This window comes from Cicer arietinum, chromosome 3, assembly GCF_000331145.2.
Source record: "Cicer arietinum cultivar CDC Frontier isolate Library 1 chromosome 3, Cicar.CDCFrontier_v2.0, whole genome shotgun sequence".
Classification (NCBI taxonomy): domain Eukaryota; kingdom Viridiplantae; phylum Streptophyta; class Magnoliopsida; order Fabales; family Fabaceae; genus Cicer; species Cicer arietinum.
This window is the reverse complement of record NC_021162.2, coordinates 29,507,064-29,520,632: the sequence shown is the minus strand read 5'-3', so window position 1 is coordinate 29,520,632 and position 13,569 is coordinate 29,507,064. Positions and strand designations below refer to the sequence as shown.

General features: G+C 33.2%; 3 protein-coding genes across 3 annotated transcripts in view; 2 read left to right on the top strand and 1 right to left on the bottom strand.

Annotated features, from left to right (window-relative positions):
• The window catches only part of LOC140919718 (uncharacterized), an 18,298-nt gene extending 15,991 nt beyond the window's left edge, over positions 1-2,307 (bottom strand). The window contains exon 1 of the mRNA XM_073366333.1: positions 1,821-2,307. Coding sequence (XP_073222434.1) covers positions 1,821-2,307 — 487 coding nt within the window. The remainder of the gene's footprint in view (positions 1-1,820) is intronic.
• Positions 2,308-9,768: 7,461 nt separating this feature from the next.
• LOC101493307 (uncharacterized) lies at positions 9,769-10,914 on the top strand. The gene has a single exon (XM_004516156.1). It carries the CDS (start codon positions 9,769-9,771, stop codon positions 10,912-10,914), a length of 1,146 nt encoding a protein of 381 aa, XP_004516213.1.
• A 1,242-nt stretch (positions 10,915-12,156) lies between these two features.
• Positions 12,157-13,032, top strand: LOC140919717 (uncharacterized). Its single transcript, XM_073366331.1, has one exon. The coding sequence runs from the start codon at positions 12,157-12,159 to the stop codon at positions 13,030-13,032; it is 876 nt and encodes a 291-aa protein (XP_073222432.1).
• The last annotated feature ends 537 nt before the right edge of the window (positions 13,033-13,569 follow it).

Here is a 13,569-nt window from a genome sequence, read left to right as displayed (position 1 = left end):
TTAATAAGTAGATAATTAATTAATTAAGTAAATAAATGAATAAATAAATAAGAAATTAAATAAATAAGTAAATAAATAAATGAATAAATAAATGAATAAATAAAAAATAAAATAAAAAATAAATAAATAAATGAGTAAGTGAATAAAATAAATAATAAATAAATTATCTAGATAAATAATGGTACAACTAATGGTACAACAAAATTCAATATTGTTAGAAATACCCTTGAATAATCTAAACTAGTTGGCAGAACTCTCTCTCTAATACATTTGCAAGTGAAGATTTCATGATATACAATAAAAATCCTTCTAACCAAAAAGGCAATTCATGATATTCATATAGGGCAATTCATGGTTTCACGATATACATATAGAGCAATTCAAAAAGGCAATTCAAAAAGCAATTCAATAAAAATTCCTAATAACCACATCAATTCATTTCAGATTACGCTGCCTGAAGCTCTTATTTTTAGGTTATATGTACTTGTCTTGTATGGATGAAAAGATCAACCCTCTAAAAGCTAATATGTTTATTTGGCCTGAATCACAATATTGTAGCTTAATGAATTTGACCTTGAACTTGATTCCATGTTTATTTTCATGCTACGGTATCTTATTTCGTTAGCGAGTAATAACCATATCAAAACATTTCTCCCTAATATTGTTTTTCATTAATAAATAAAATAATAAATAAATAAATGAGTAAGTGAATAAAATAAATATCTAGATAAATAATGGTACAACTAATGGTACAACTAATGGTACAACAAAATTCAATATTAGAAATAACCCTCTATAATCTAAACTAGTTGGCAGAACTCTCTCTCTAATACATTTGCAAGTGAAGATTTCATGATATACAATAAAAATCCTTCTAACCAAAAAGGCAATTCATGATATTCATATAGGGCAATTCATGGTTTCACAATATACATATAGAGCAATTCAAAAAGGCAATTCAAAAAGAAATTCAATAAAAATTCCTAATAACCACATCAATTCATTTTAGATTACGCTGCCTGAAGCTCTTATTTTTAGGTTATATGTACTTGTCTTGTATGGATGAAAAGATCAACCCTCTAAAAGCTAATATGTTTATTTGGCCTGAATCACAATATTGTAGCTTAATGAATTTGACCTTGAACTTGATTCCATGTTTATTTTCCTACTACGGTATCTTATTTTGTTAGCGAGTAATAACCATATCAAAACATTTCTCCTTAATATTGTTTTTCATTATTATTGAAAAATTTAAAGAGATTATATTGAGTGAATTTAACATTCTTCAAACTAAAGAATTTTTCACATAAAGTTAATATTTTAATTAAACGGAACAACATAATAATCAAAATAATAGTCAAATTAATCTATTTTTGGATTAGCTATAAAAAGGAAGGATACTTGTTTAATTGGTATTATGAATTTCTAATTGTCTGAAGAAGTAAAGGAGAAGAAGGAGGCATACCTAATGTGGTTGATCTTGGGAGGCGGCTGTTGCTACTTTTGCTTTCCCTAATTTTTGCTTTCCTTAATTCTTGCTTTCCCTAATTTTTGCTTTCCTTAATTCTTGCTTTCCCTAATTTATATATATACATATTTTATTTTATTTATTTTTATAAGTTGAATATAGTTACTATTGATGAATTAAATCAATTACTAAGACAACACACAAGACACACCTAAAGAAATTAGGACACATAATAACACTCATATAAAAAAAAAATAGTATTGTATCATTATATTATTTAAAATAAGGTAATGAGAAATTTGGGTGTTACATTTCTCCCCATGTTGAAGAAAATTTTGTCCTCGAAATTTACCTGATGAAAATAGTTCTGGATAAGAATCGCGCATCTGGCTTTCGACCTCCCACGTAGCACTTTCACCAGTAGCACCTCCCCAGACAACCTTAACCAATGAAATCGTCTTGCCCCTTAGTTCTTTGGACTTTTGGTCCTCAATCCGTAGCGGTAAGGTCTCAAAAGTTAGATTCTCTTTTATTTGGACCTTGTCTGACTCAATCACGTGTGAGGGATCGAAGATGTACTTGCGAAGTTGAGACACATGAAAGACACTATGGAGATTAGACAGAGACGGAGGCAACACAATCTGATATGCTACGTTACCGACACGTTTGAGAATTTGGTAAGGTCCTATAAACCGAGGTGTAAGCTTTCGCATTTTTAATGCCCGACCAACCCCAGTTGTTGGAGTAACTCTTAGAAATACATGATCACCTTCTTGAAATTTGAGGTTTTTCTTTCTTTTATCATGGTAACTCTTTTGCCTACTTTGAGAAGCTCTCATCTTTTCTTGAATCATTTTTACTTTATCGGTAGTTTGTTGAACAATCTCAGGTCCTAACACAAGGTTATCACTCGTCTCAAACCAACACAAAGGGGTCCTGCATCTTCTCCCATACAACGCCTCAAAACGGGCCATTCCAATGCTAGAGTGGAAACTATTGTTATAGGTAAATTCTATAAGTGGCAAAAAGCTATCCCAACTTCCATTTTGTTCCAACACACAAGCTCTCAACAAGTCTTCTAGGGATTGATTGGTTCGCTCAGTTTGACCATCTGTCTGTGGGTGGTATGCTGAACTCGTCCTAAGGTTCGTACCTAAAGCGCTTTGTAAACCTTGTTAAAACTTAGAGGTAAACCTAGGGTCTCTGTCCGAGACTATACTTGATGGGATTCCATGCAACTTCACAATTTCCTTTATATATATTTCAGCTAACCTTTCCATAGAATAAGTTATGTTTATCGGAATAAAGTGAGCAGACTTAGTTAATCTATCCACAATGACCCAAATGCTATCGTACCTTTTTGGAGTTTGAGGTAAGCCTACCACAAAGTCCATAGAGATGCTATCCCACTTCCATTTGGGAATGGTCAAAGGTTGCATCAAACCTGAAGGTTTTTGATGTCCTACCTTAGATTTTTGGCAAGTCAAACAAGCATACACAAATTCAGCAACATCTCTTTTCATTTTAGGCCACCAAAATATCTTCTTGAGGTCCTTATACATCTTTGTGGCTCCAGGGTGAATACTTAGACAACTCCTATGTCCTTCCTCTAAGATCATCTTTCTTAACTCCTCTACATCGGGAACACAAATCCTCTCCTTAAATCTCAAAATTCCATCCACACCTATTTTAAAGTCAGGTTCTCTCCCTTGGTCAATCGACTGTAACTTATCTAAAAGATATAAATCCAACTTCTGACTCTTTTCAAATCTCTTCCAATAGTCCACTAGTTACCTTCAACATTCCCAATTTAATACTTTCTGGTGTCACTTCACAAACTAAACTAAGGTCTCTAAATTGTTCCAACAACTCACTATGCTTAACCATTAAGGCGGACACACTCAAAGTCTTCCTACTCAAGGCATCAGCCACTACATTGGCCTTTCCAGGGTGATATTTAAGCTCAAAATCAAAATCTTTAAGAAATTCCATCCACCTACGTTGTCTCATGTTCAACTCCTTCTGATCAAAAAGATACTTAAGGCTCTTGTGGTCACTAAAAACCTCAAATCTAGATCCATATAAATCTTCACAAACTAAACTAAGGTCTCTAAATTGTTCCAACAACTCACTATGCTTAACCATTAAGGCGGACACACTCAAAGTCTTCCTACTCAAGGCATCAACGACTACATTGGCCTTTCCAGGGTGATATTTAAGCTCAAAATCAAAATCTTTAAGAAATTCCATCTACCTACGTTGTCTCATGTTCAACTCCTTCTGATCAAAAAGACACTTAAGGCTCTTGTGGTCACTAAAAACCTCAAATCTAGATCACTATAAATAATGTCTCCATATCAAGTACAAAGACAACTGCTGCTAGTTCTAGGTCATGGGTAGGGTAGTTTCTCTCATGAATCTTCAGTTGCCTAGAAGCATATGCTACTACCTTTCCATCCTGCATAAGTACTCCACCTAATCCGAAACCACACACATCACAATATACTACAAAAGGTTCACTCAGGTCAGGTAATACTAAGATTGGTGCAGAGGTCAATCGTTTCTTAAGCTCTTGGAAACTATTCTCACAATAAGTATCCCACACGAACAATTCCCCTTTACGGGTCAACTTAGTCAAAGGTAAGGCAAACCTGGAGAATCCTTCTATGAACCTACGATAATAACCTGCCAATCCTAGGAAACTCCTAATCTCAGTCACTGATTTAGGTGCTTTCCATTATAAGACACTCTCCACTTTGGTAGAATCAACATCTATTCCACCTTTTGAAATTATATGTCCTAGGAAACTTACTTCCTCTAACCAAATGAAAATGAAAATGAGTAGTGTTTCTTGAAGTTTTCGACGAGAGGAGTTCAAAAACAATGTCAGTTTTTTGAGACGACAAACGTGGTGACCGAAATCGGCCCAAAACAGCTCGCCCGAGGAATATAGCGTAGCTGTTTCTGAAAAAACGGAGCAACAATTGATAAAATTGATGCCAAAAATGGATTCAGTGGCCGATTTTGTGTGGGATAGACGTTGAGATCAAATGAAATGGCAAATAATTGGTTGGGGGAAATTTGAGAGAAAAAGGTTTTTGTTGAGTATAGTTGTTTGCGTTTTTCAGCGTGCGTTTCAGCGTTAGTTCTTTGGCAATTTTTTATTTTTTATTTTTATCTTTTTTTAAATGTAGATGGAAGGGTGCACATAACATGGACTCAAAATTGGGGTGTATAATGTAAACAACCCAAACGAAACAATAGTAGAAGCAAACAACAATAAGGGGTGCAGAAAGTGGTATATCCCAAACTTTATTTTATTTATTTTTAAAGTGTCCCAAACAAATTAATTACTTTTTCTATTCATCCATAATTAAAATATTACTCTCTAAAATTCTCACATTAAAATAATAATATTTGCCCAAACTCTTTCAGAATACAAATCCATTTTATTTATTTTTTAAAACTTTTCTAAAATATTCAACTCTAAAATATGTACACTAAAATACTATTATTTATAGAAAAATATATAAAATAATAAAATATCATATTTGTTATTCATATCACTTACTCAGTCAAATATGTACAAAATTAGCACATCATAGAAAACACCCATATAACGAAAATTAGTCGCAAAGTTTCTCCACATATATTATAAAATAATTTTAACACCAAATTAATTATTTAAAACCCTATTTCATTTAGAAAATATTTATTTTAAAATTTGGAGTGTTACAACATATGTTTTATGAGTTAGGCCCATATGCAATATTAAAACCTAATTAAATAATAAGAAGAAGAAAAAAAGAGAGAGAGGCGCTAAATAGAACTGATGTTGTTACAGTACCCAATTTGAGAGAGAATCAACAAAATCGACACCGGCGGTCCAAAACTGTTTCAGAAAATTTCCTCCTTTTTCGTCCAAATTTTAGTATGTTGTTTCTCATATTTAGTTAGTAAATTAAACATACTTTCTCATATTTTTAACAACCCTAATTTCTCTATAAAATATCTGACTTATTCGTTTCTAAAATTTCTTATTTTGCATCGTTCAGCTTCACTGTAAGTCTGATTTGAGTGAAACCAACGCCAAAACGACCGTGTGAAAAGTGGCTATATTATCCACTAATTGGTTTTCTGATTTATGGTAAGATTCCTTGACCGAATTTCAAAATTTATTTTAGAGTGCCTTCTCATAATTTATTTTTAACGTTTACCCATGAACTATCGAGTTAGATCGATTGAAGGACAAAGAGTCAATGAACAAAGGCTGTTTGCTCGTTGAATCGTATTCGTGTGTGAAAGCGTCGAAATAAGGTAAGGGGTGAGAGAGCGTTTGAATTCATGAGTATAATATATTGTGAGATGAACGGGAAAACCGTATTTCTTAATGATTCATCTGGGGCTCGCTACGTACGGTAGTAGCCCTTTGAGTGATAAATTAATTAATGTGCAAATAAGAAAATTGTGAGATTGAAATGTGGAATAGAAATATTTATAAGGTGTGGATTGATTTAATTTCGTTAAATGTTTGATATTTGATATTCTTGTGATATTTAACATTATTGTGATATTTGATATTACTGTGATATTTGATATCATTGTTATATTTGATTTCAAACGAATTTGGTGCATATGTTTGATTAAATGAGTTTATGTGAATGCAGTGTATAATGTAATTTTATTTGATGATGATATGTGATTTATGATATAATTTGTGATAAGTTTATGTGATGATAATGATGATGTTTCATTGATGATAGTGATTCTATAAAATTGTGATGAGTTTATGTGATGAGATATGATTAATGATAGTGATATTGTGAATTTGTGATGAGAATACTGAAGTAACCCCATAGTTGGTGAAATAATTTTGATTGTAAATTGTGTTTGAGATGACAGTCATAATGGAGTATCACAGGTCAACGAGGGGAGAAAATAAATATTGAGAATTTGTGAAGTGAAGATTATTTTGTCATCATATAGGTAGGGCTTCACAAGCCTAGTGATTCCGGGAAAGTACAACTGAATGAGCCTGATCGTGGCGGTCTACTATTGAGCCTTAAGCTAAGATTTTTAGACCTTGAAGTTATACGGGTGGGGAATTCCTAGGTGACTTGGAGGTAGCACTCCAAATGTTGGGAGCTACCACGCAACATACATTTACCTCGACTGTCACGTATATGTATCTCGAGTTGAGTTGAGGGGATCTATGAGGGTAGGGCTAAATTGAATTGTCTGTCCACCGAGATGGTGGCATAGTATCAAGCCTCCTAACCAAGTACTTCAGAGTTAGAATGGTACCACATTGTGAAGTAGAGCCTAAGCTCATGAGTAACATTGCATTTTATTGTGATTGTTTTGTTGTGATTAATATGTATCGTGTGTGGTGATAATTTCTCTTAGACAATTTGATGTTATAGTGAAATTTATTGATTTTCCTAGAGTGATGTTGACTTTTAATGTGATATTTTTCATGATGGAATGTTTGTGTAATGATACGGTTCTATCATAATTGTTTGCGTGTTCTTATTACTTGTATTATATTGTCATCATGATTTTGAAACTCACCTCCTTCATTGTTTGTGTTTGACTGGCTTGGCCCTGCGTTTGCAAAATCATAGTTATTACAGGTTAATGAGTCTTGAAGTTCAAGTTTGGGAGGAACCCTGCTCTGATAGGTGATATCGGGAATAAGGGTTTTAATTTGTATTTTATTTATTTAATTTGAAATGAATTTTTGTATGAAAATCTTAGAAGTACTAGTATGTTTTTAAAATTAAATCAAGTAATTATGCTTAGATAAAGCTTATCGACGTTGCACTATTTTAATAGAGAAAATAAGTTTAAAGTGTTCTTTTATTTTTGAGAAACGTGATATCCTAATTAAAAATAAAAGTTTTTATTTGCTTGGAAACATATTTTCATTTATCCGTTGCAAATTTTTTAGGAATATGATATAATTTATTATATATATTATTTTGGGGTTTAGGGTGTCATATTAGTGGTATCAGAGCAGGTCTATCCAGTCAGACCGAGTGGGTTATGTGTAAGTTAACCTGGTCAATTGTCAACCTTGAGCCAATTGTGTTTACCTGTGTTACCTACTAGGAACTAGAACACTTATATGTTATTCTTGTGTTAAGTGCAGTATATTTTTCCATTACAATACATGATTTTTGAAAGATGATTGTTGTTGACACCTAATTTTGTCCGATTTTTACTTTTTATTAAAAAAGGAAATAATAATAATAATAATAATAATAATAATAATAATAATAATAAATATATAAATATATGTGAAGAAATATAAAAATAAAAATAAATAATTAGGGATATAAGCTTTTAACAATCACAAGTGTTTTCGGTTCTTGTTTGCCTCTAATTCTTGTTCAGACTATTTTCTAAAATATAAAAATAAATAAGAAATAAAAATAAAGGAAACTAAAAAGAAATGAATTGATGGTCATAAAAATCGATGCAATGATGATAAAAATAAGCAGAAAAAAAATCGAAAAGAAATTGATTGATGGTCATAAAAATCAGAATAATGGTGATCAATTGAATATAAAAGAAAACCGAAGAAATGAATCAATGGCAATAAGAATCGATATAATTGTGGCGAATTAAAAGAAAAGAAACAAAAAAAACATAGATTAATGGTAATCAATTGAAAATTATTCTTTTGTCTTTTGAAATCTATACCCAAAAGTCTATAAATAGTCTGCCACAAGAAGACAAAGAGGAGCACAATTGAAAACACAAATTGAGAGCACAAAAAAAAAAATAGAGAGATTAATTAGAAAAAGAGAAAAAGATAATCTGATCTTGAAATAATTAGTCTAGTAAGGTATCATTTTCTTATTCTTTTCTCTATTCTGCTTATTAGTATTTTTTTTTAAATATATATATTGTTTATCTTTCTTTTTTTTTTTTCGTTTATAAAAAATAAACTCATATGTTAATCTTTCATTTTATTTTTTAAATCATTTAATCCTAAAATTGTTTTCTTTGCAATATAAAATAATAAAAAATATGTAACTAATTGATGTCTATAGATCAAGACAACAAATTTCATCATATTGTAATGTAATAGAAAATTCATAATACGTCTTATTATTATTATTATTATTATTATTATTATTATTATTATTATTATTATTATTATTATTATTATTATTATATTTATCATCATTATTATTATTATTACATTTTTATTTTCATTTTTTAATACATATATAAATAAAAAATAATAATAAAATCGGTCAACACACAAATATTTTCTACCCAAGAACTACGTGTGTTTTGATTTCCCTATTGCACCTGGGGATATGTTAATAAAAAAAAAAAAATTTCTTCTTTCATTAATGTAAATAATTTAATTTTTTATTATTCTTTTTGGGGTAAAAATAAATAAATAAATAGTTTGTATATAATTAATTATAGGGTAATCGTTTTAACGAACATTTTAGGGTGATAATACTTCCCTACTCGTAATCGACTCCCGAATCCAAATTTTTGGTTCAAAAATATTATTTTAAGTTTTATTCAATTTTTCCTTTAATAAAAAATAAAATTGGTGGCGACTCCTTTTTCGCGTACAAACCGGACGCGACAGCTGGCGACTCTGCTGGGGAAAATTTGAGAGTCAAGCCCAATCTAATTAATTATATATAGTTATTTTATTATTTATTATTTTTATTTATATTACCCCTATTGTTTTATTTTTTTTATTTTGTCGTATTGTTAATATAATTATATGTATTTTGCCAATTTATTTTTATTGTGATGATTTTTTTATTTTATTTATTTTTCTATACACCCTAACACGATTCACACACTTATGAGTGAGCTCTGTACCCGGGCTGAGTGCAACCTAAGATAAGTTCGAGACTGTGTAATGATAATCTTCTGGATGTACGTCTCGTTTGGTTGTCATAAAAGTCTCACCTAGAGTTGACCTTTTCTATAATATTTCCATTTTAATAGTTTACCTATTAATTGGTTTAATATTTTAGAATTTAGTTGTGTGCTCTAGGAACCAATTTAGAACTAAAGAGCTACCCTTAGTAAAGGTTCACATGAAAAAATGGTATAAATCACACGTACATACGAAAATCTTACTTTATGTCATGTTCACTACCTGCTAGTATACCCAAGTTTTTTTTTTCTCTTCCTCATCATCAATTTTTTTTTGCATAATAGTCTTTATCATGGTTACTTTTGAAAAATCATTATCTCATCATTTTCAAAACCATAAAAATTAAGGCTTGTTGTGAATAACTTTAACCGCAGGAAATATGGGATCAAATGGTGGCTCAAATATTACTCCATTAAGAAAGACCTTGCCATTGAGAGTTCTTAAACCTGGTGTGAGCAACATTAAGAATCTTGCTCGAAAGTTGAAAAAAGTACAACGTGTAATCTTTATGGGGAAATTCAGAAAAATTCTTGATTTACTTGAAGTTAATGTACAAGTGGATGCCCTTACAGCGTTGGCCCAATTCTATGATCCTCCTTTCAGGTGTTTCACTTTTAAGGACTTTCAGTTGGCCCCAACGTTGAAGGGGAGTAAACCTTACCAATACATGGAACACTACCCCTCACTGAAAACAATTGCTGAAACGTTTGATATCCCTATAAAGGAAATAGAAGACAATATAACCAACAAAGATAATTTGATTGGATTTCCAATAAAATATCTTGAGGAGAAAGCAGTAAACTTAGCAAGAGATGGAAAATGGGACACTTTCATGGATGTGCTTGCCTTAATTATATATGGAATTGTTTTATTTCCAACTATTAAGGATTTTGTGGATTTCATGGCGATAGACGTTTTTTTGGATTACAAGCATAGAGGGGAGAATCCAGTACCGGCAGTTTTGGCTAACATTTACTGCACGCTCGACTTCCGTCATGAGAAAGAGGGGGGCCTAATCCATTATTGCTCGACAATACTCTATTTTTGGTTTTTCAAACATATTTTTCAAGACATGCATCAATTAAGAACTAAGAGCAAAAAGGAATGGGCCAACGTTATAGCAAATCTCAACGAAAGAACGATTCAATGGTACTCTCGGAGTCAAGATATAAATGAAGTGATTTGTAGATGCGGTGTTTTTGTAGATGTTCCCCTCATGGGAACCAAAGGGTGTATAAATTATAGTCCTTATGTTGCATTGAGACAATTGGGTTATCCTATGACAAAACCTCCAATAATGGATGTAACAAAATCTTTTGTTATTCATGGACGAGATGTTTATGATGCTAGCTTGTTGAGAAGAATACGTAAGTCTTGGGGAGATGTTGTTAGAAGAGGTCAAGAATTAGGGCCTAGAAGTTGTGGTATAGGAGAGGAATATCATAATTGGGTGAAAAAGAGGGCATTAGAGGTCAAGTTGCCTTTTCACAGCACCATCATTACTTCCGAAGTAGTAACAACATAATCTTTTTCCAGTACTGAATATTTAGAGACCGACTTAGCTCTCAAAGGACAAGAAATTGAAAAATTACAAAAAGAATTGAAGATGGCTCACCAGGCTTATAGAGATATGGAGTATAAGAATACCCAACAATCCCTTATCCTTGAGAAAGTACAAAAAAGAGCAAGAGAGGAAGAAGAAAGCAAGGAGAGAACTCGAATCTGTTTGCGGGGTGCGAATGAAGAGTTAAGACTCAGACGTCAAGAAAGGGATGATGCAGTGATTGAAGGTCTTAGGCTTAAAGAGTTGCTAAAGAAATCTGGGGAAAAGCATGAAATCATCCGTCGGCAAGAAGCAAATCTGAAGCAACAAATAGAGAGGGTAAGAGCGGAATGTGAAAACAAGATCATGATAGAAAGGCAATGAGAAGGTACAAAAAAGGGCAAGAGAGGAAGAAGAAATCAAGGCGAGAACTCGAATCTGTTTACGGGGTGCGAATGAAGAGTTAGGACTCAAACGTCAAGAAAGGGATGATGCAGTGATTTAAGGTCTTAGGCTTAAAGAGTTGCTAAAGAAATCTGGGGAAAAGCATGAAATCATCCGTCGGCAAGAAGCAAATCTAAAGCAACAAATAGAGAGGGTAAGAGCGGAATGTGAAAACAAGATCATGGTAGAAAGGCAATGTCAAGAAGAGATTATTGAACCATACCGGGTTGAACTTGCAAGAAAAGAAGACATATATGCACAAAAAGACACTATCGAGAGACTTGTTCAAGAAGGAATGTTTTGGATGGATCGTTTCTCCAAACTAGTTTATTTTACCAACTCTGCTATCGGAGATATTCCACCGTTATTAAGAGTTGCTGACGGGATGGCTAATCCTCTCTCTACCCCTCAAGAGATCTTCATTTTTATTGAACATTGTAAAAGTTTAATTGAGCAAATGAAAAAATTGATGGCTCATTAAATTTTCAAATTTCGTGTTTAGGTTTCAACTTTCGTTTTTTTAATCTTGTAGCAAAACTTGTATCTTGGTTTTTTCTCAATGAATTAAATTTGGCCCCACTTTTGATCCCATGGCCCTCTCTTTATTGGTTAAGATATTCACAAACAAGCAATAAATAGGTCTTTAACATTCATGCACAATTACATTTTCATACATCGCATTGCATACTCATGCCATATTCTTTCACAGAAAAAATAACACAACAAACAAAAAGTTTGGTGCTACGACACCGTTATCGGACACGATCCCAGTCGAAAATCATGGATGAACTAGAGCAAACAGAAATAAGAGAAGATGTGAACCAGCTCAAGGGGCAAATGACCAAGATATTGGAGATTTTACAAGCACTTGGAAATAAAAATGATGGGAATCCTTTGGTAGACGAGGGGGTGCCCCAAAGCACTCTTGTTCACCCAACGGGCGTCGCTCCACACCTTCACACCAATTATCAAGAAGGGAAGGCTCAACAATTTCCATCTTATGGTCTTCCTCCAGGTTATACCCCACCCATAAACACTCATCTCCCCAACAACATTACACTGGTCGTGGCTACAAATCCACAACATGGTACTGGCGAGTTCCCTCAAATGCAACCTTCACCCCTTACTTCGGGCTTTCCTGGCTCTTCATCGCAAGGAAAATCTACCGAAGCTACGCAGATGATGTTAAACATACACCATGAACCTCGACCGCTTGAGGGCAATCAATCCCAAGAAAAATGGCAAGCCTTGGAAGAACGCTTGAGAGTTGTCGAAGGGGGAAACAATTATGGATTTGATGCTTCAGACCTATGCCTCGTTTCTGATGTTATAATACCTCTGAAATTCAAATTGCCTGAATTCGACAAATACAAGGGAACTACATGTCCCAAGAACCATCTTATTATGTATTGTCGAAAAATGGGTTTTTGCGCCCATGACGAAAAACTGTTAATCCACTTCTTTCAAGACCGTTTGACAGGAGCTTCCCTGAGTTGGTATATGCACCTTGAGCGAGCTCATATCAGCTCTTGGAAAGATTTGGTGGATGCCTTTTTGAAACAATACAAATATAATCTCGACATGGCTCCTGATAGAATACAGCTGCAAAATATGACAAAACGAGACGATGAAACATTCAAGGAATATGCCCAATGATGGAGAGAACTAGCTTCCCAGGTTGAACCCCTCTATCTGAAAAATAAATGGTGACTATGTTCATAAACACTCTTCAACCTCCATTTTATGACAAAATGATAGGAAGTGTTTCATCAAATTTTTCAAATCTCGTCAGCATAGGTGAAAGAGTAGAAATGGGATTGAAAAGCGGAAAGATTGCTTCCGGCTATACCGGATTAAATAACACAAAAAAATTGCCTGCAGGTGCGAATAAGAAAAAGGAGGAAGAAAGCCATTTTGTGGCGTCAAACCCAACTAATCCTTCTTTTGTGCATCGCCCTTACGCCGCTACAACTTCACAAATCTCAGGTACTCTAAGTCAACACTTACAAGGGAATCAAGATTCATATGAAAGTCAGGGGAAAAACTATCGTGGGAGGAAGTTCGTACATTTCGACCCAATCCCTCTGACCTATGCAGAGTTAGTACCGCATCTGGTTAGCAATTCTAGGTTGCACTATGTCTAGGGACAACTATAGAACCACCCTACCCGAAAGGATATGACTCGAACGCGGT